The 21,624-nt window shown below is 44.1% G+C and overlaps 1 protein-coding gene across 4 annotated transcripts in view; it reads right to left on the bottom strand.

The window, feature by feature from the left end:
* Positions 1-10,151: 10,151 nt before the first annotated feature.
* The window catches only part of ARHGEF12 (Rho guanine nucleotide exchange factor 12), an 80,672-nt gene continuing 69,199 nt past the window's right edge, over positions 10,152-21,624 (bottom strand). For all 4 annotated transcript variants that reach the window (XM_080366959.1, XM_080366960.1, XM_080366962.1 and 1 more), the window contains 7 exons: positions 21,147-21,236; positions 20,920-20,996; positions 20,316-20,543; positions 17,984-18,469; positions 16,023-16,336; positions 15,172-15,244; positions 10,152-14,549 (listed from right to left, as the gene is read on the bottom strand). In XM_080366959.1, coding sequence (XP_080223085.1) covers positions 14,539-14,549; positions 15,172-15,244; positions 16,023-16,336; positions 17,984-18,469; positions 20,316-20,543; positions 20,920-20,996; positions 21,147-21,236 — 1,279 coding nt within the window. In that variant the 3' untranslated portion in view covers positions 10,152-14,538. The remainder of the gene's footprint in view (positions 14,550-15,171; positions 15,245-16,022; positions 16,337-17,983; positions 18,470-20,315; positions 20,544-20,919; positions 20,997-21,146; positions 21,237-21,624) is intronic.

The following is a 21,624-nucleotide window of genomic DNA, read 5'->3' as shown; positions in this document are numbered from 1 at the left end:
AGAGCAATGAACTATTATTTGACAGAAATTCATCTTCCTCTCCTGCTGAGAAGAAATAAGCTGGAAGAGAAGAATCAGCTTCACAGAAGGGGAAAAAAAAAAATCTCAAACCAAAAAAACCCGCCTCTGCTTCAGAGACAAATTACTCATGAGATACAGAGGTAACAGGCAGAGGGTGCTTTGAGCTCATCCCTTTTACACATCGTTTCCCTTAGGACAACAGCTACCCGTGAATTGCTTTGTGAAGGATCCCTGTGCCTTTGCACCAGCGACCCTGCCCAACAGTCCATTCCGAGCATTTATTACTCTCAGAATAGAAGAGCATTTCCCGATGTCTGCGCTGCATTTGCCTGTAGTTTATGATTGTGGCCCTCACGGTCCAGATTCACAACTGACCGCAGCTCAGTACTGCACAGAGCGACGCCTTCTGCTCGTGTCTGCGTGTGCAGAGCCGGTGGCAGCAGGGCTCTGGGCGACAGGAACACGCAGGCTTGGCTGGCAGAGCTGGGAGGGCTTCTGGACCAAAAGCAGCCTCTGTGCAAGCTCCAGAAGTAGAAGACAGACAGAACCCACCTCTTACAGTTAGGCAGGGCTTCCCGTGCCTGCCTCTTGCAGGCATGATCCCGGCAGGTGCTGCAACCTCCTGCCTTGGAGGGCTTCGGAACCACACTGCTTGCTTTCAGACATCTTTTGCACAGCTCAGGTAGAGCCCTGCATGGCCCTAAGCCCTTCATGCAACTAGTGGAGCCTCAGCCTTGCTGCTGTACACTTAGAAGGTAACTTCAGACCTGGAAAGCCAGTACAGAGCCTTTGCCTCAAAATCTCCATGAGCCATCCCCTGGCATGGTGTCAATCGGAGCACCCTCGCCAGCCAGCAGCAGGCGAGAGCTCCCCGAAAGCAAGCAATGCGGAGGGGACAGCTGCCCCGAGAGGTGTGTGTGGCCGCCAGGGACCTAGGAAGCAGAAGGCAGATGTGCTGCCTGACCCAGACGGGCAGCATGATGCCCTCCTTTCACCTCACCCACGGTGGGCACAGCTCCAGCCCAGCTGAAGGCAGGGGAGCAGCCCAGCACCCCTCACCATATCATCAGGACCAGACCCGTCCTATGAGTCTTGCATGACAAAGGACAGCATGGCTGAGCTCGGTCCTGCTCCCTTTCCCCCTCCCCCGCTTGCGGAAAGTGTCCCCTCCTGCTGCTCACCACCAAGTTTGAGCAGAGGGGGCTGGATTCCAATTATTTCCAACTTCATTTGCTCTCTCCACTTTCCGAGACAGTTATGTTTTCTTTAAAACCTTTTAGGAGCTTTGTGCTTGGAGTAAGTCAGCAAGGGAACAAATGGGGTAGAAAGGGTCTGCAAATAAAGCTGTTTTGGTTTGGAAATAAAAAGGATTCTAACAATGAGAGGTTTCGAAACTGACTTCTCATACAAAGTCTTACGTGGGGAGAGGAGAGGGAGGGAAGCCATCCAATTGTTTTTTAAATAGACTTTGGTCATTTTATGAATGAGGTTATGTGACACAGTTGCCTGCAAAAGCAAGGGAGTTTGATGACCTAGAAAATTGCGTTTGTGGAAGGAACTACTGCTGTTGTAAGACTACGAATCCAGAGATTAGAGGGTTTGGGATCCCACTTACACGCGGAGGCAGAGAAAGACAGAGAAGAGACACTGACACTTCAGAAAGTCGCAGAGGCAGCATCTGTCCCAGGGTCTCAGGGACAAAGGACCCTGTGGGGTGTTCAGGGCAGAGCACGGGTCCCCGCTGCACCAGGCAGCCCTCGAAAGCTCCTTCCCCGGGAATCACTGCTCAGGTGCTTCCCGAGGTCAGCGAGACACAGAGGGGAGATCAGATCATCTTAGAAAACAAGTTCATTGTCCAAACCAGGAGCTCAAAACAATGGTTGTGCTACCGCAGGGCCAGCCCCATCCAGCCCAACACACGCTTTCCCCAGCAGCAGCTTTACTGGCTGTGCCCGTGCAGGGTGTAAGCACGCCTGCACCGACACGTATGGATCAGCCCACCCCATCTTCACAAACAACAGGCTGTTTGTTCCACAGAATAATCCGTCTGCAGATCCAAACATCTGGGGGAAATAGCCACCATCAGTAACCACACTGCTTACCTCATGGCATATTATATATCTAAGCAATTAAATTATCTTTTCTCTCTCAGTTGCACTAAGAGGGGCTCTGATCTCAAATTGACGTTAAGTCAAGTCGTGAATCATTTAAACAACTGCTACATTTATCTTCATAGGTGGCTGCATTTCAGCACAAGAGTAAATAACAGTACCACTGTAAAAAAAAAAAAAAAAACAAAAACCAAAAAAAACCAAGCAAAAAAAAAAAATCAGTCAAAGGCATGAAGTACTGAGAGATTTCCGGAGATAAAAGACTTTGCAAAAGGCAAGATTTCTCATTTGATTGAAAAATAAAAAAAAAATAAATCTATTCTATATGTGCCAGATTTTTTCTTCAAGGTTCATAACAACTTCCTATTGGTAATAGAACATGTCCAAATTAGACAGTCTTCTAGATAAGAACAGCTTTGAAGGAACTGGTTAAGCGGAGTAAGTATCTTGTGGTAGTTACATAAAAAAAGCCCATCTCATTATATATATATATTTAGATGGCTCAAAGAAGTTAGTAGGATGAGTTAGATAAATAAGGAACATTTTGTGGAACAGTTTGCTTTCTTTTTTATGCAAAAGAAAACGCGAGTGAATTTAAAAGAGCTAAAGTCAGAAATGGCATCTGTGATCCTGATGCAAAATCCGGGGGGATACTAGTAGACCCATCTGAAGAGGCTGCTGCACACCCTGTGTTGTATAATACACACACACACACCCCGCAAGGCACACAAAGGTCCAAAGCTTTTCGCTGGGTGAGGACAGTCCCCTGCCGAATCATGCACAGCACCAAGCAGGTGCGACGTGGTTGCAGGATCCAGGCTCCGCGAGGTAAGAAACGTGGTGGCCACCACTGGCATCCGCCGGTTCACTGCGCTGCAGCCAGGGACACGGGTCTCCCAGGCGCTCTGGGGGGGTGACTTGCTGTACAGGCCTGTTGCCCAGGGATGCGGGAGCCCTGGGGCCATGCGGGAGTTACTGACCATTGGATGGCCACGGCCACAGCAACCGTGTCTGCTCGGGCCATGGTGACGCACCCCTGTTCACCAGAACGTCTGGTCAGGCTCCATCAACAGCCGGGCACTCAGCTCCTTTCTAGGCCATATCTTACCTGTTAACAGCCTCCATCCTCACACTCCCACTCATCCCCAATTTTGAAAGCAACCCCTTCCTTTAACTGCCATTAAATCTCATAAATATGTGTGTGTGTGTGTATATATATATATATATGTATGCAGTTAGGACCCAACGCTTCCAGAGAGATTGATTACGTACCCTCCTCAGGTGCTGAGCACAAGGTGAGACAACCCTGGGAGATCACAGCACGTAAATAAGGTTTAAAGAAGCACATGTGGTGCCCCTGCCATCTTCAAGAAGGGAGACAGGCAGCTGGAGCAACGACACCGTTTCAGTAAGGTCAGGCTTGCAGAGCAAACCTCAGAACGGAACCCAGACCACCTTTATCCACAGCCTCGGGCTTTCGCAAGGAGATCTGTCCTCCTCAGACAATAATAAATATCGCACTGATCATTTGCAAAGTGTTTATCTTCACTTGCATCTTAGTTTTCCTTGCTTTTTGGTGTTCTCTTCCTTGTAATTACTGCCATCAAAGGATGTTTTCTCCTGTATGTATTCTATTCACGCACCTAAGAAAAATAAAAGCAGTAATTTAAAAAGCAAAGCAAAACAAAAAAAAAAAAAAAAACCACAAAAGACACCTCTCTTTGAAATGCAGTGAAAGCAAAAGATTAAGAGACTTTCAGGTGAGAAATAATTAGGAAAGGGAGTAACGAAGAATGAAACTGACTTCAGAGATCCCATCAGCAGGTCAGTCCAAGGCGCAGGAACGCAGCGCGGAGAGGAGGAGATGCCGGTTTAGCTGCTCCAGGCTCTGGCATCGACTGGCACAACCTCCGAAGCCCAGAGAGACGCGGCACCTTCCCCATCTGCGCCGTCGGTTCGGGGAACTCCAGCCCTGGAGTCTCTGCTCTCGCCGTGACTCCCTCTGGCGCCCTTAAATCTCCACCGATTTATAAAACCTCCGGTCTTCAGGGAAGGAGCGTTCGGGGGTGCGGAGCCACCTTTTCTCTTGGCAGTTTCTGAAGGAGCTGTCGGTGGCCCCAGACCCGCTTGCCTCAGGGGTGGCAGGTCCATGCACCAAGCTGCCTCGAGCCAGCGAACGTTGTCCCGAGTTGGCCTCCGAGCATCCCATTCCAGTATTTCTCATGGGCACAGTGCTCGGCGTTTTCCAGCTTTAATACTTCTTGAAGGGTTAAAGTAAAGCAGGTAAGGCCTGGGATGGTGTCTATCAGCACGGTCACCTGAACAAAAAGGTTTAGATCTGCTGAGAATCCAGCCCCCAGGTCTCCTAAGCAGATTCCAAGTAGAGAGCAGATCCCAGAGGAGCAGCTGAAGCGAGGCAGCCACCCCAGCACGCGCTTCTGGTGCAGACGTTGGCGCAGGAACATGTGCCATCGGGGGGTGGCATTCACTGCAAAGAGAAGCCAAGAGCGGAGCCTTTCCCTGCTCCTTTGCCACCAGCTGAGCTACCACCAGCTCTCCCACGTGTAAGACTAACAGGAGATGCCCACCATCCCTGCCACGCCACGTGCGCTGCAGCTGCCACCTGCAACAGCAGCAGCAGCATGGAAGAAATACTTTGTGATGGGTTCTTTTTTTTTTGTTTTGAAGGTGGACTGATGGTGTCCTACCTCACATAAGCATTTTCTTTTTGCCAACTCCAGTCTAGAAGCAGAGCCCATCTTATGGAGAGAGACAGATGAGCAATAGCTCAGCAGTGACAGGGGTAGTTTTATTATAGCAGAATAAAGACATTGCAGAGGGAAAAAAAAAAAAAAAAAAAAAAAAAAAAAAAAAAAAAAAGAGTTCAATATAAGATACAATTGAGGCTATTTGACTTCTGCTGCATGCATTCACTAAAATGATGATGATGAATGGGTCAGAAGGGCTTTCAAAACATTGAGAACATGTTTCTTCCAGGACAGAAATTATTAAAAAAAAAAAAAGCTAAAAAGAGTCAGTATTTGGAGGTGAAATGCGACGTAAAGGGCATGCACAGCAGAACACAGAACAGGCAGTTCTATAATCAAGTTCTTGTGTTGAATAGTAAACAAACACCAGAACTGCTGGAGAAAAGCGAGAGCGTCTCTTCTGCTCAGTGCTGTCTAATTAGACTTCAGAGGTTTAAAAGAAGATGGTAGAAGGAGCAGAAACCTCCAGCAGGATTTCAAAATGCAATGAAGACCCACAGAGAAGGGTTTGATCTCCCTCTCATCACAAAGGTCAAAGGGAAACAGATGGAGTTATATCAAACACGACTTTATAGAACTAAAGAGGAAGCATTCTTTCAAACTGGAACCAACCGGAGGCAAACACAAAGCTCTCTCCTTTCCATGCTAATTCAGAACCGAGATGTTGTTTTAGCACCAGAAGTGGGACCTGAATTGAAGCTTCAAGAGACAGGAGGAAGGAAGATGTGCTCATTAATATCCTAGTATAACAATAACCTCAGATAATATGAATTATTGCAAAACCCCCAGAGAGCTGATAGAAATGTAGATTTACTCTCCCATCCATGGAGCTCCACTTAATACAGTTTATTCAGCAGCACTAAGTAAATATCAACAAGAAGGTTAAAATATTGATCAGGGAAAATACTTCACGCTGAATAAGCCGCAGACATCTGGAAACAAACAAACTCGTACAAGAAAGTGGCAGAGATATTTTGGGCATTTTATTCTGCCAAAAGCCCGACTGATGATTTGCAGCTGTAAACTCCCATCTGGCGAGGAAGGGGAGAAATAGATGCTCCCTGACTGAAGGAGGAAGCCCTGTGGGGTTTTTTTGGTTTGTTTTTTTTTTGTTTTGTTTTGTTTGCAATATGGAGAGATGCAGGAGGGATCTGCACAGTCATCTCAAGCAAGGAACACACTTCTCCCAGAAATATTTTCCAAGAAGTGATCAAATTAGTTAATGGGGCTGGAAACCAATTTGCAACACTTCCAGCTCCACAGTCTCTCACACAGCAGCCGCCGTATTTTCCTGCTTTGTTCCATCTCACGCTATCTGGGCCGCGCTGCTCCAACGTTTCCAGCGTGGAACTGAAGGTTCTAACAAAACTTCTGGCTACCTAAGCCTCCCCCTCAGAAGCTACCCTGGCCCTCCTTTTTAAAGAGCAGGTGTCTACAAAGTTTTGAAGATTTTTTTAAGCCAACATCTCAAAACAGACATATGCTAAGTATCAGTCCCATGCTGTGGCACGACACTCGTGTCTTTACTGCCAGCATGTTGGATCACTCTTAAAGCAAATACATCCAAGCTTTCATTTTGTGTCAGCTGTGCCCTGCCCGAGTCCATTCCGCTGGCAATATATTCACCCTCAAGATAATCTGACCAACTGGCAAAGCATACGTGCTAAGGACAGGACAATTTCCATTTTACACAAACCTTCACAACTATTTTGGGAGAAGAAAAACAATAATCTAAAGTGCAGTGAGTAGCTGATAAAAAGAAAAGGTACTTTGTAGACATTCTTCAGCAAATACCAAGGCCACCCTTGCCAAAAGATGTTTCCTGAAACAAAACAATAAATAGTCATCTTTTACCATTTAGGGAAAATGTTCTGTCCACCCGCCACCCCAAAGACCCTGGGATCACTGGGTGTGCAAGCAACAGTGGCAAATCCCTCTAGGTGAATACCCCCAGGCCCAGGTAAAGCTGGGAAAGACACTTCACAAGAAAGACCGGGAGGTGAACGGCACAAGAGACGCGTTACAAAGTCAGCACTCCTCCATCTCAGGATCCCAACACATGCTGCAACTCTACCTAAACTCCAAGCTTTCTGGCCCAGAAATTGGTCTTGAAAAGTCTGTAGCACAGCGAGGACCTCAGTCCGAGCTAGAACCGTCAGGCATTCCCACAGAAGATGTATTCATGGACAACTGCTACCAAACATGCCAACGTTTCCGGGAGCTATGCTGCACGACCACAATACTTTAAATAACAAAACCCAGAAATTACACAAACCCACCCGCAGTAAGACTCTCTGAATCCTCTCTTGTGTCTTCCTTCCCTATCTACGGCAGGCAGCAAAGAGATTAATTCCATGATCACTTATGTGAAAGAGCCCTGAACGATGCAGCATGGTTCTCCCCCATCCCTAGCTGGGATTCAATGGAATAGGCTGCAGGAGAAGACACAAAGCTCAGCTTTTTCTGAGCTGTTTATTTAGAATCATTTATTTACAGCAGCACAGTAAAGGGAATATGTAAAATAAAATTTAAATAGGCAAAACACAAACAGCATCATTAGGAAAGCATAATAGAGCTCAGATTACCAATTATAATAAAGTAATCTCTCAAAGAGCTTCATACACATACTGCAGAAGGGGAATAAAAAAAAGATAATAAAAAGAAGAGGGGACACGACTTTCAGAAATATACCTGATTTAGTTCATGTTCTGTTTTGGTGCTTGTTTTTTATTCATTTATTTTTATCATCGTGTTGATCAGAAATGTGACTGCATCACTTTTCAGGGAAGTCAAAAGCTAAGGACAGGAATATCGCTAAATGACAGGTATTCCGGTAAAGCACCCTCTGCAGATAACACCACAAAACAGAGGCCTTGGCACGGAACTCTTAGCACAGATGTTCCCTATTAAAAATTCTGCAAGTTCCCTCAACAGCAAGTTTCAATTTCATTTCTCTTTCAAATTTCTGTTTGATTCTAGTGGAGGGAAAAATATCCAGCAAAAGAATGGAAATGAAAAGTCTCAAGTGCTCCCATGCACCGATACGCAGACCAGTACGATACAGCTCCCGTTACGTGACTGTCCCCAAAGGCACACTATCCCACACCGTGTGAAGGGGAGGCATGAGCTGCCAAGCACACGGGTGAAGTTTCATCTTCCAGAAACTCTAACTTGGTAAAACAGAGCAGCCTACAGAGGAAAAACAAGTGTCTTGTTCTGCCGCACACATCACCTCACACATACGCACCATCTTTGGGAACACTCCAGAGAAGGCAGGCTCAAAAGGAACTTGCTGGAAGAAACCAAACTTAGTCAAAAGGTATAAAGTTTAAACCCAAAAGATGTATATAAGGGAAAAGAGTCACTTCACAGAACACAAGCAAACTATCATTTAAGCCCAATGGACTCTGGCTAACATCTGATATGAAGCTGCAGCCTTTTGGTTGAAGAGCAAATGCTTGTCGTTAGGCATCAGGGGAAAAATTAGTCCAGCAAGATTTAAACAATAAAAAATTGCAAAGAGACTAAAGCTGTAGTATCACGTTGAAAGGCTACATACCAACAGTTCCTAACAGTCAAAACTGATTCCATTTTAAAAATACGAATAAGCTTCTAAGTTAATAAAATCAACTTACTTCATTTCATTGGACCGTGGTTCTGGTTGGATTTATAACTACAATGCTACAAACTTAAAAGCAGCCCCTACAGCAGGTAAGTGCTGGAGCACAGCAACACAAAACCGACTTGAAATAGAAAGCGAAACTCACTGCTCAGATTTGTCAAACGTGATCAGATGAGCCAAAGCACGAATGGTGACAGCTACGCTGGACTTTTTAAAGTGTTCATTAAACTGCTGTTAGTGATACAGGATGAAGTATCAGCAAACAAAAAGCATTCCAGTGAATGCGATAGCGGGTGTTGCACCCAAGTAGGAAATTCACTCTGAAGGGCAAAACTCCACTTCAAATCACAGCCAGCAACCGCAGAAACAAACAGGACAGCCACAGCTGCACCACAAGCTGTGTGAAACACAACCAATGCATCGCTTACCGTGGGGAGCGTTCTGAACTATTCTCTGCTTAGATCCAGTCGCAGATTTGTTTTCTCATTGTTGATGTTTTGTGCCAATTCCTCCTTACTGGTCAACACCACAGGGAAGACATAGGGACGTTCTTCCCTGTACAACGCAGACTGCAGTCGGCAAGGCACCCGACAGCACCATCCTGTGAAAGGCAGCTCCCAAACAAGCACCCTTCTGCTCTTATTTTGTGAGCTTTCTTTTGCCCTCGTTTACCAGGATACTCATTACATTATATGGCATATACAGATATCCCTGCTTGATTACAGCCTTCACACAGGACTGCTGCTGACACCAACACAGAGAAGCAAAGTAGTACAAGTCCAGGATGCGAGGGGAGCATAAACATTGATTACTTACCGATCTGGAACTTCAGTTCTTTCAGGAAGGCTCATTTGACTTCAGAATAAGACTAGCTACTCACTGACCCGCTCCGACCAGCAGGAATTTGGTCAAGGTACTTAAGATCTGTGAAGAGTCTGCACCCGGTGCCTTCAGTGTCAGAGGTTTTAAGACTTGAGTAAGATCTCTGGAGATTCAGTACTACTTTCTCACCCCCTGTGTTTTTCTTTTTAAGGACCACCTTGGGCACAGAGCTTCGGAGAAGACACACCAAATGAGATACACTGCTAGAAGCCCCTCTAAGCAGAGACCGCCGAGTCCAAAGCATCAATTTCTTGCACTTTATTCACAAGGTTAGGATGGGGGTGAGATACAGGTGGTTGGAGTGAACTCATCAACCAGAACTGAAGTTGCTCACACAGCCCAAACATTCCCACTCAAACTAGAAGGGGACAGGACAGCAGGCGGGGAAACAGCCAGTGCCTGGAAATACGGGAGCTTTCTACCTCGACCAAACGAGAACAGCAGCGTTTTCGCTCCCTTTGCCCACCAGCTGGGCACAGGCAGTGTCCCCAGGAGAGCATCCCCTCTGCTGCTGGCAGGAGGCTCTCACTCCCTCCTCAAGGAACAGCAGCTGCTCAACCAGAATTGTGTGAACTGGGAGAACTGGGGGTCCCCACACTTGCATCAGCAACAACAGATTCTGAAAGGTCACTTGTACCAAGTGAAAGCTTCCTTTGCCAATCAAGACAGTTTGTCCTGCCAAACATTCGAGGCAATTAAAACAAAAAAACCTCAAAAAAACCAAACAAAAAATCCAGCAGACAAAACTTATTTCCTTTAAGCTTATTTAATGATACTTGAAACGCTTAAATTTTCTATTTCCCAGATCCTGAAAACAGATATTTTTTTTAAGTGACCAATATTTAATTCCAGAAACATACAACCTTATCAGCTAAGTCATAAAAGAGCTATTTTACAAACATACATCTGGATAATTAGAACAATAAAGTCTTTTTAGACATTCAAACATGATCAGTAAAAATACAGGATTATTAATAAAGATTTTTGTGTATTTTTTAAAGAATACTTCCAGATTTTTTTCTTCTCTTTAAAGTAAATCTCTGTTAAGAGTACATGATTGTATGTTGTACAAAGAAAATAAAAATATTCTAGTATGAAGAGAGCTCCACAAGACTTAATTCAAAATAAAACAGCAGTGTTTTGGCTGCAGTATCCCTTTTGCAGTACATCTGCTTGTCAGTTGGCACCTGAGGGGGAGGGAATTCGGGGATTTCTTTGGGGAACACAGGGAGAAAACAATGCCAGATACCATCAAGCACTGAGATTAAAATTGAGGGTCACCTGCTGAAGCGTCAGACCCGTCTTCTAATAACAGGGACAGTACCTGTAAATCAGAGTATCTACGTTTTATGAAAACACTGGAAATAGGCATAGTGCTGTCTGAAAGCTGACCAGCCATCTAGACTTCTTAGCTCTTGAGGTTTACATTCCTCATCCTTCTTTCTGATCCCACCTACAGGACACATTAAAGGAATTTCCCCTCCCTACAGAGAAGGCATGTTCATTAAAGAAACCAGAGTGATCAAACACGTTTGCTCTTCTACCCTTCTACAGGAGAAGGAAATTGCCCATTCCAGAAAATACCCATCGGACCTTTTTGCTTGTCCATGAACTACATCCCGTAACAGCAGAAAACACTTCTCAGAAGGATATGCAAGAATGGCTGCTATACTTTGTCTTTGTTCCCAAGATGAGAAACCCTTGCTCATCTTTTATTTGGGGAAGGAAAAAAAACCCAAAACATTGGGAAGGCCTGGGGCAAAAAAACCCAGAGAACACTGTCCTGCTCTGCTATCCAGTTTCAGTAAGGGAATGTACAATCAACCATCCACCAACGAGGGGCAAATTAAAATGCTTCCTTACACTGCAAACTGGAATTTTAAAAAGGGTAGTCTTATGGCTTAAAGGGGGAGAAAAAAAAAAATGAGAATCCTGCATAGTGCATTTGAGTTCCAGCTCCTTCCACACAGCAAGACATGGCCTGATGTCTGCTATACAGTAGATGTGCTAGAGAGGAAAAAGGACTGCCCATTATTTCAGATTACTGCTCTCAGAAGATAATGGATCCCTGACCCCACCATCATTTTTCTAGAGAAGTAATGCCCTATTTGTGAGGACGATCAATGTAGCATAAGAAGGCCAGCTGAAACGAAAAAAATAAACAGGACAGAGCACAGCGTGTCATTTATATTGCCCATAAAACTGGGTTCAAATGGGTTGGTCTTCTCTAACACTCCTTAAAGCTCTCTGCAATCTCCTGCTCTGCAGACTGTCCATTTCATCTAGCACAAAGGCCTCTCTGTCATCATTGTGAGCCTGGCACAAAGTGTGGATGTTTCCCCTTGTACATCTTGAGAGCTGACAGGGACAAAACTGCACCTGGCCTCCCAGTTGATTATGTCCAAGGTAGTATTAGGGGATGGTGGGGAAAATTCCACTCCAGCATCTCTGGAGGCAATAACGTAAGGATGACATGGCAGCATAAATACTCTGCACTCCCAGCTTTTTCACTGCTACTACACCTATGAGAGATGAATCAATATAGTGGCAGATGATGCTACAAAATGCTTATGCAAAGGTGAAAACCTCAGAGGCAGCAAGGGCAGATTGCTGCCCCGTGGCACATCTGAACAGCTACATCTCATGCAATATGTTGCTCACCATGAACCTTGAAATTCATGCAAGTTGGAGAAAACCCGAGAACCAAGGATTTTACCTTCAGTCACAAGGGAAGCATTAAGCAACCAGGGCTTCACAGGTCCCGCCTTTCCTGGTCTTCCAGCACACTCCTGGAAAGCCAGACTAAGCTCTCTAATAGTTCCGTGGTAATTTTCAACCAACCATGGAAGCCTGTTGGAAAGCTTTCAGACAGCTAAGGTCATAGTGACTGCTCCTGTTTCTGGAGTGCAGACCCAGGCAAGCACCATGCCAGCCGATGAAGGGGAGCTGGGAGGGAGAAAGGGCCTTAAACACCAACGCTGGCTATAGCCCAGATCTCTTTCTGGCAGGACCACGTACAAGACGCCACATCAGCATGAGGCAGCATTCTAGTTTCAGGGTTTATCAGGGGAAGCCTACAAGTTTATAACCAAAGGAACCGTATGGCTGAAGGTGAGGAGGGGAGATCCCACCCACGTAAGAATGGAAGCGCTCAGCTAATACTGCCAGGACACTCATGCAGGTGCAACAGGACAGGCCTTGGTGGGTGCTAGGAAAAAGGAAGCTCCTGCCAGCCTGGAAGAGAACGTGGCTTGTGTTGGCAGTGTAATGCTCCGCTGGTGAAAAATGACACTTTGTGCAATTGGCTTTTAAAACAAGAGAAACTCCTCCCTACTCTGTGAGGGTTCACGGCTCCAACTTCCACACCAGGCCCAAGATCATCTCTGCTGAAACTCTGTCAGTCTTTACAAGAACTTATTCCTTGCGGATCTCTAATGGGAAGAACAATAACTGGTTTTTTCCTACATGAGTAGACAAAGGACCGATCTGATTTCTTGCCAGTAGCTAAAGAGAAAACATTTGCTTTAAAGGAGCAAGGAGCATGATCTTTATGCTGACCAAAGACAGAGTCTCAGCATTTCACGATACGAGCAATGCTATAGCAGTCCTGACATGTTAATGCGATTTACAGGTCTGGCATGCTGGTCGGTTTGGGTTCGCTAACTGGTTTAAGACTTGGGAAGAGGGTGCAAAAGAGACTGCCCTACACACTTCCCACTAGCAGTCCTGTTCATGGTGGCTGTGATAGTGGGGACAGCTTCAACCACCTATGCCAAGCAGGAACTGCCTGCCCTAGGACCAACTTCAGAGCAGAGGCGCAGCCGGCTTAGGCTGTCCCACATGAGCTTTGCCGGCAGCCTGATATTCACCAACTTGTTCCCAGACTGGAAGGAATTCCAACAACAAACCCCATTACAACAGGCCTAACGAAGTACTAGAGAGCTGTTTCAGCCTACTTTGTTTTGCACATCTCTGTTTCAGTAAGAACACATTGGCACAAACCAGGGGTTTTATATATATATATCTATATATAAAGAAAAAAAAACCAAACCCAAAAACGAACCCAAGCCCACCCCCCAGAAAAACCTCCAAACCCACCCCAAGCCCTCAGCAAGACATACTTTCAGGTACTAAAACTTACTGGCCCTATAATCAGCAGTACCTGTGGCTAACTCAAATGGCAGCCCTTGTTCATTCAGTAGTGGATCAGGGGCAGATCTGCCCCACATCTTTGAAACACTTCTGGGTTTGCATTTTTTCTTTTTGATCCAGAGAAGAGTTACGAAAGTGCTGCAGGTCCAAGTATTTTTATCACTTTACAAAGGAGACAATGATCAAAGCCAACAAAGTCAAGAAAAAAATTAAACCTACCTTTCTCCTCTCCCACTCTAATCTTGCATGTCAACGAAGGAGACCCCTAATGGGAGAGGGGAAAAAGAAAATTTGCCCATCTCAAGTGCCTGGCTATTTAGTGCATGGAAAATTCTTGTTACACATATGGTGACATGAGCAGTTCCCATGCAATTGTTGAATACAGATAGCTCCAGCCAGAAGTCATCCTAACACCTTCGTAATTAGCTCTTCGCATGGCAGTTTGATTGCCAGCAGGGAGTGCAGAGTCCAGTCCAGTGAAGTAAAGATACACTTGCACATAGGCACACCCTCTCCCCTCAGACCTGACCTTTGGTTCAGGAGCAGTGGCAGGCTGGGTGTACTATATGCAGAGGGCTAGAACTGTCACTACCCAATTAAAATAGAACAAAAAAAGGCAGATTAAAAAATTAAAATGTGCTTTTGATACACGGAATGAAGTCAAATAAATACATTGATTTTTTTTTTTTAATGTCTAAATACATTTTTATATCCTACACCCAAAGCTCTGTACATTTGGTTTGGTTTTTCTGTTCTGAAAAATGAATTTCTGGTAGCAAGGAAAGGAGCAGAATAGAATAGGCTCCCTCACTGACAAGATAGTGCAGATGCCCCACAGGAAAAGCACCCCATTCCCACTTTGCTAAAGTATGGTTCACATGTGGATGGTCCAAACCCTCTTGTCTCAAAGTCCACAAGGAAGACAGCGGGTACTGTATCCTGATACTCTTCATCCAATCTTCAGTCACTCCTGAAAACATGACTAGCTTTTGTCTGAAGGAAGAAGAAAAAAAAGAAAAACAAAAAAAAGGATGGTGAGAGAAAGGGAGCGCAATTAGAGAAGAATGGCTAACGTTTCTAAACACTAATATTAGCAGTGAAAGCGCGTTATATGAGAAACAGCGCAGCCATTTAACCTTGACAACCTTTGTTAGTTAATTCCAGCAAATTACATTTCTAGGATGCCCAAGGCCAATTTAAAGGGACCCACGGCAACCACTTTACACAGCACTAGAGACACTCCAGAGAAAGAGAAAACAGACTGTACTCATTTTACATGCTCAAAAAATCTTCCTTTGGGATTTTACATCAATCTAGCCTTCTCTGACAGAGAAGTTGTACATCCCGAGATGTAGGTCTTTGGCAGGTATGAGTGAGACAGCTTGTGAGCAACCTTTTCAGAGGAAGGAACAAGCTCCTCTGCACACGTGAGTCTCGATGGATACAACTGACCTTTCCCGGAATCAGCATGGTCTCAGCCCTGTGAAAGCTGCTGAAGTAGGTGAAACCTTTTGCGTGCATGTGAGAAACATCAATAATTGACTTTGTGCTCTTTGTTTAATGTCTGAAGCTAATGTGGTATATGCTACCAATTAGAGACAGTCTGGCTGCGTACCTGAGTGCTCTCCTGTGGAGGCTGATCCAGCCAGCCCTTGGCGTCGGAGAATGGTGTAGTCTTCCTCAACCTCCTACAAAACAAAAAACAACCCCAAAACTCAAGTGGCTCTTTAATTACCAAGTGAACAAAGAGGGCTTCAAACAGGAAAAGGGAAGTTTTACTACCAGTGAGTGGACTGAAATCACTCATGTTGCACAGTGACCCACAGTGGATCTCAGCTCCTTTATCGGCACCTTCATCAGGCCTTCCACTTGGATGCAATACTCCACTTTTCAGACTTCAGTTAAATTAAAGGCTGGCTACTGACCTAACATGTTGGTATGACTTGCACGTCAAGACGCTATAACACTTCTACAGCAATGGCTGTTGTGTATAAAAAATCCCCAGCATATACAAAACCATCATTTTGAATACAGCAAGTCTGAAAACCTTGTTTACCGGTCTGCTGCAATTTAGCATCTCCATTTGACATCAGCAGCAGTATACAACAGATTTGGTAAGTCATTTTATGTCAGGCATTCCTATTCCTTAGGCCAGCGGCCCTTTCAAAACTCCACTGCTGCAGATTTGCTTTGGTTTTGTCCTATCCCTCAGGAAACTCTCCGAATTCAAATCAAAGCAACATACATACCCGCTAGCTCTAGCGGAACTACTTGCCTCTCGTAACCCACAACTCAATGCAACCAAAACAGCACCACGTTTCTGCTTCAAAAGGTTCTAGAGGTAAGAGTCAAAGACAAAAAAGCAGGCATGGCTGCCTCCTTCCCCCTCAAAATTATTTTCAAGCTCTCTTCTGAAATGAAATGGAATATGAAAATCCTGATACTGCAAATAGAAACTTAGTGTACCTTTAACTTTTCAAGGTCATCCTCTATCTTCTGAATATACTGCATCATCTGCACACGTGACTCTATAGAGAAGTGAGGGCTTGCTACAAAAGAGCAGGACTCTTCCACTCCCCCCCAGCGTGAGGCCATCATCTCCTCAGCAAACGGGGAGCTTCCTCCATCCGACTGCGTGTCCCGTGGGGAAAGTGGCTGCTGCTGTGCAGAGTCCAAAGAGGTGCGGCCACCTGCAGTGCACTGGAGAACCAGAGATGATATCTCCTCATCTGTGGAGCTCTCCTGCACTGTTCCATATCCATCAAGGATCAAATAATTTCCTGTTAAGAGAACAGCTTTTTACTAACACCTCCAGCTCAATAATCACCAAGAACCACTGAACTGTAGACAGTTTAAGCAGACTTTAAGGAAGATAAGTGGTGAGAGGCCCAGATCTCTTGAGACATTTCAAAATGGGTAAGAAAAAGCATTTGTGAACACTATACAGAATAGTGATTGTATCAGACCAGACTAGTTTGATTCTGAATTAGGCTTCAGAGATCATGGCTGGTTTGGGGACTGCAGTTTGAGAATTACATGATTAGATGAGCTAATCACCTACCTTCCTGTTTTCCAAAAAATCTGTGTTTCCATTATAACATCTGAAAAACGTGCACTTACACTAATGGTACCCGACAGACTGCTAGATTTCCAACCTCCGCTTAACTAGCTATGGTGCTGACGATGGTTTTAGATGGGTTAGCTTTAAAGTTTAGCTTGCTGATGATATGTTAAAAGATAAAGCAATTATAGACAGAAATGCTTTCACAACCTGCACTTAGCAATAGGATTATATTAAATAATTTCTCTACAGTATTACAGCAAAGCTAGCATGTGGAGTCAGAACTGACTAAAAACAGGTCAATCTAATTTTGATGTGCCTGCACAGTTAAGAAAGTAAACAGCGTAAGAGGTGACAAATAAATTAGATGCTTCAAGTTGTTGGCTCAGTTTTAATAATTTAAAATGTCTTGGTAATTCAGGGAAAGAAAAATTATTTTCAATATGTAGTTGGAAAGCAGCATTCAGGCAGTCAAATGTCAAAAATTGGCTTGTTCACATTGAGAGAATCCAGTTTTCAAGTAAAAACATATTTATGGATGAGAAATTTTAAGACTAATAGTCATATAGAATCTACCTTCTAGTACCTACATCTACTATAACATACATGTGAGATAAACCTCAACTTGTCTACCAAATTTAGTAGTGTGCCACCATGTCAGCTGATCAAAATCATCACAGGACTTTCCAAACACAAAGCATGCAAAGTCCCATGAAAGTGCTCACAGCTGCTGTCTTAGAGCTAGTTACCTGCTGAGTTAAAAGCTCTATAACCTTGTTGAGGGCTACAATAGATACACATTGAGATGTTACTCAGGTAACTGCCAAATATACCATATGTAGTAAAAATAATAGAAATAACAAAAATTATCTTTGAAGACCTTCACATTGGGGTAAGGTCGCAGGAGATAATTACAGTGCAAAGCTAAACTCTTAGGTTTTTTTCCTGAGGCTTGGTCAGGAGAAACCAAGACAGTACCTACAAAATAGCAGGAGTCATGGGGACTCTGTGTGTACAGACTAGGGAAGTGCTTTCCTTCAGGGAAAATGTTCTCCCTACAGGTCCCAACAGTCAGCTGAGAGATAAAGCGGTCCTGTGGCAACCGCAATCAAGAGCTTGCATTGTGCCCGGTGCCTCCACAATTACAGTCTGTCACAGTGTATTAACCCCACAGTATTTCAGCTTCTCCTTTCATAAAAAAGGAGAATTCATTAGGCACATGTTTGCAAAGCCCTTTTCAGGGCTAAAATTACTGTCAGGGTCTGAAAGTTAACTTTAAATATCCTATACCATGTAGGAAAAGGGGACATCTCTAATACTGAATCTGGACAGACTATCATTCAATGAGCGAATGAAATATGCTCACCTGAGATCCGTATTTGCACATCCTCTTCCTCCTTCCTTTCCATTAGTTCACTTTCAGATGGATTTTCATCACTGTGAGCTTCTCGAGCATCAAAAAAATGCTCCCCACTTTCATCAGCGGCCACCCCTTCCAGCTCTGCGGCTGAGATCTCCAGATTCATACTCATGCGGTCTATTGCTAAGGTACTACTTGATCTGGGGTCTCTCACGATCAGCTGCATGGCATCCCCTGAAGCTGGTGATTCAGCTGAAGTCCGGAGGCCATAACCAGCTGTGGACTCATTAGTTCCGGTTCTCAGAAGCGTTCTGTCCGTTCCAGGCTGGTGAAATTTGTTATTGTCAGAGTGCTGTAGTCCAGACTCACTTCTGCTCTCCGTTTGGGCTTCATGAGAAACGGTCCGAAACCTGGGAAAGCGTTGCCGGTCTTCAAGGGTCCCCTTCTCAGAAAAGCCAAGCTGCTGTACCAACAATTGTTTCAGCAAGCCCACTGCAAGTAGAGATAACGTTCACAAGGCTTCTCAGACCATAACCTCCCTAACAACGAATAAGCTAGACCTAAGGCCACCCTTTCAGAAAGGTCTCTCTCTTATAGCAGCCAGCCCTCTTATTACTCTTGGTAGGAAAAACCAGGATTAAAATAAGTATGTATGGTCTGAAGCCTTAGTCTACATGTTACCTTACAAGCAACAGCAAACAGATCAGTGCAAGTTCCACTTTGCTTAGGGAACAACCGAGAAATCACCTACTGAAATTATCCAGCAAGTGAGGTGGAGCACTGATGAGTGCCCAGGTTTCACTCACGCCCCCAGGTGACCTAAAGCTTACGGCTGTAATAGGGGATTCCCACCTGAGAAACAAGCATATTGAGAATATTCCACTCAACTTTGAAATGACAGATCAAAAAAATTGAAGACACATTTCCCCCAAAATTTCATGCAAATTTATTCTTGTTTGAACTTCAACCCACATTCCTTTGGTTCCCAAATTATCCCAACCAAACACTTCATAATAAGGACACATTGTTCAAAACAAAAATGTGATACTGTCAAGAGCATAAGAACACTGTTCAATCTCAACATATAATGATCATTTAACACCCAAGAAAAGCTATGATTTCATACAACAGAACAGTCACTCATCTAAGTGGAAGGCTCCTGTCAAAATGTGAGTGACCCACTGCTGCTGTCAGAGGGCTGCTCTTTACAGCCTGAATAGTCATGAGATGCTGGGTCACCAATACTGTCTCTACGCACCCCGCAGACTAAGATTACCTTATCGCTAGTCTCTGAAAACAAGTACCAAGGACACTTGTACAGCATTCAGAATTAGAAAAGGACTTTGAACCCTGTAAGGAGAAGCATAAATGGATCTAAAGATCCAAGATAACCTACTAGATTGCAGAGAACTGTCATTACTTGTAGAGGGAGACGGAAGAGGGAATTTGGGCCAAGGATATGAATGCTCTGCATTTGGGTAAAAGCAAATGACCCACAGAGAAGCAATACTGGCTACTGCCTCCAAGTACAATTGAGGGACTTCGTGTCCCTTTCAGAGTTGCCAAGAAGAGATACATGGATTAATGAATTCATTCAAATTTTAGGAAGTTATATTTAGGAATTGCACTGCTAGCTCTGATCAAGTAGGTTGCACAGCCCTGCATTCTTCCTGTGAAAGGAGGTATACCGGAGGATGGAGAAAGTGATTAAAAATCTTCTATAAACAATTCTACAGAATAATCTGTCCATCAGGAAAATTTCTTTTCAACACGAACAAGTGTTGATCTAATTATATCCAACCACCTCCCAATTCCTCAGAAAATCTGAACCTAGACTTTGCCAAGCTCACATATATCCAATCTCATTTGTAGGATTTTACAAAAAAATATGCAGAATCATATTCTGCAACTCATGCAACCTCTCCTATTCTGCTCCAGTGCTATGAAAATAAGTCCACAGGCTAACTGCATTGTCTTTTAAAAAAACTGCCAACTAGCCATGGCACTGTACAGCACGGCACAAAGTTCTGCAATCTGCTGTTATCAAAGAACTTCATGGACAGTAAGTAACAATTCACTACCACCATCATTTTATACATGGGAAAACCACAGAAAAACAACAAGAGGCCTCAAGCCACAGAAAGGGCCAGTATACGAATTCAGAACTTAGAACTCCTTGCTGTCAGATCCATTTTGTTTTGCTATACTGTGATGTAGAGCACAGAGAGAATTGATATTTTATAGAAATGGGCTTTAGATTTTATATTAGCTCATTGATTTAGATGGTTGACCTAACAATTTCCAAATCGCATCCCAGACACTGCCCACAGATACTTACAGTTCCTTAATGCATCCAGTGCCCACTGCCCTTCTGATACCGAAGGTAAACTGGTGGCTGTGTGTTCATAGCATGCAGAAGAATCTTTAAGTGTCAGGTCTGCCTGCTGCACTTTATCAAACTGTCTTTCTGACACAAGAAGACTTTCTACCTTGGACTTTTCAGACATGATGGGCGAAGACGACTGAGCATTCAGTATTAAGGGAGATTCGAGGCCCAAATCTTTATCTAGTAAACAGAAAATACACATTCAGGTTAAACAACTATGTCAAATATGATGTTAAACTGCAGAAAATTCTGCTTCACACAGGTATCTCAGAAAACACTGAAAAATACAGTTCTTGAGCATGGGATTGGTAAAAGGTCAATTCTTCCCAGGGGAAAAAAGAATATTTCCCAGCAATTAATAAAACAGATGGAAATAGTGAGAGGTACGTCAAGAGGTTCAGTATCACTTCTCTATGTGACCTGTAAAGAAATCATTTCTTTCCAGAAAAGTGTCAAAGCTACCAAAAGATCCCCAAGCCACAAGGAGTAAGGCTTGGCACATTTGCACTCCATGCAGCAAAACTACTGACACCATTTACCTGGACCACTGTTTTACCTGGACTTTGTAGACTACTGGCAGGAATGTCATGCTGCTCTTTAAGCTTCTGCTGCTCCTCTTCTTCACGCTCTTCTCTGCAGGGAGGAAAGAACAAACACATTCTTTTAGTCACATATCTGAACTGCTGCATGAGAATCCGTGCTTTGAATGGCAAACTTTGAGCAGAAGAAGGAGTACTGGAAAAAGAAAAACGAGCCCTTCTTCTTCCAGCTGCTTTTACTTACTCGCCAGGTCCTGACTGTGGTAATGGAATCACTCTTCTGGTACTCCCCATTTTTACAGTCCCTGCCATCTGAGCAATAAGGTCCTGCCATCTGCAGAAGAAACATCAAATAAAAACATGCAAGACATGCAGCATAAAGAATACTTCTCTATTTAGCACCTTTTAAATCCTGTTAATATTATTACTGCTTTTCTTACCAACAGAAACATCTTTAATTCTGTTACATTCAATTCCTCAGCAATACCTTGCAGCTACAAATGAAGCACCAGAGCATAATGCTCACCTCACCAGGATACTCTTCAGCAGAAGGAAATGAATGACAAGACCTTAACAGGAGTTCTCAGGCAAGGCAGTTATTTTATATATACATACACAAAAGCATTAAGTAACACTGCAGATATTACTGAAGAATTTCATACATGACGCGCTAGAACAGTTGCTATGCATCATACAAATAAAGTCTATGCCCCGCTTACGCT

The sequence above is a fragment of the Falco punctatus genome (genome assembly GCF_963210335.1).
Source record: "Falco punctatus genome assembly, chromosome: 16".
Classification (NCBI taxonomy): domain Eukaryota; kingdom Metazoa; phylum Chordata; class Aves; order Falconiformes; family Falconidae; genus Falco; species Falco punctatus.
This window is presented reverse-complemented; position numbering and strand designations above follow the sequence as displayed.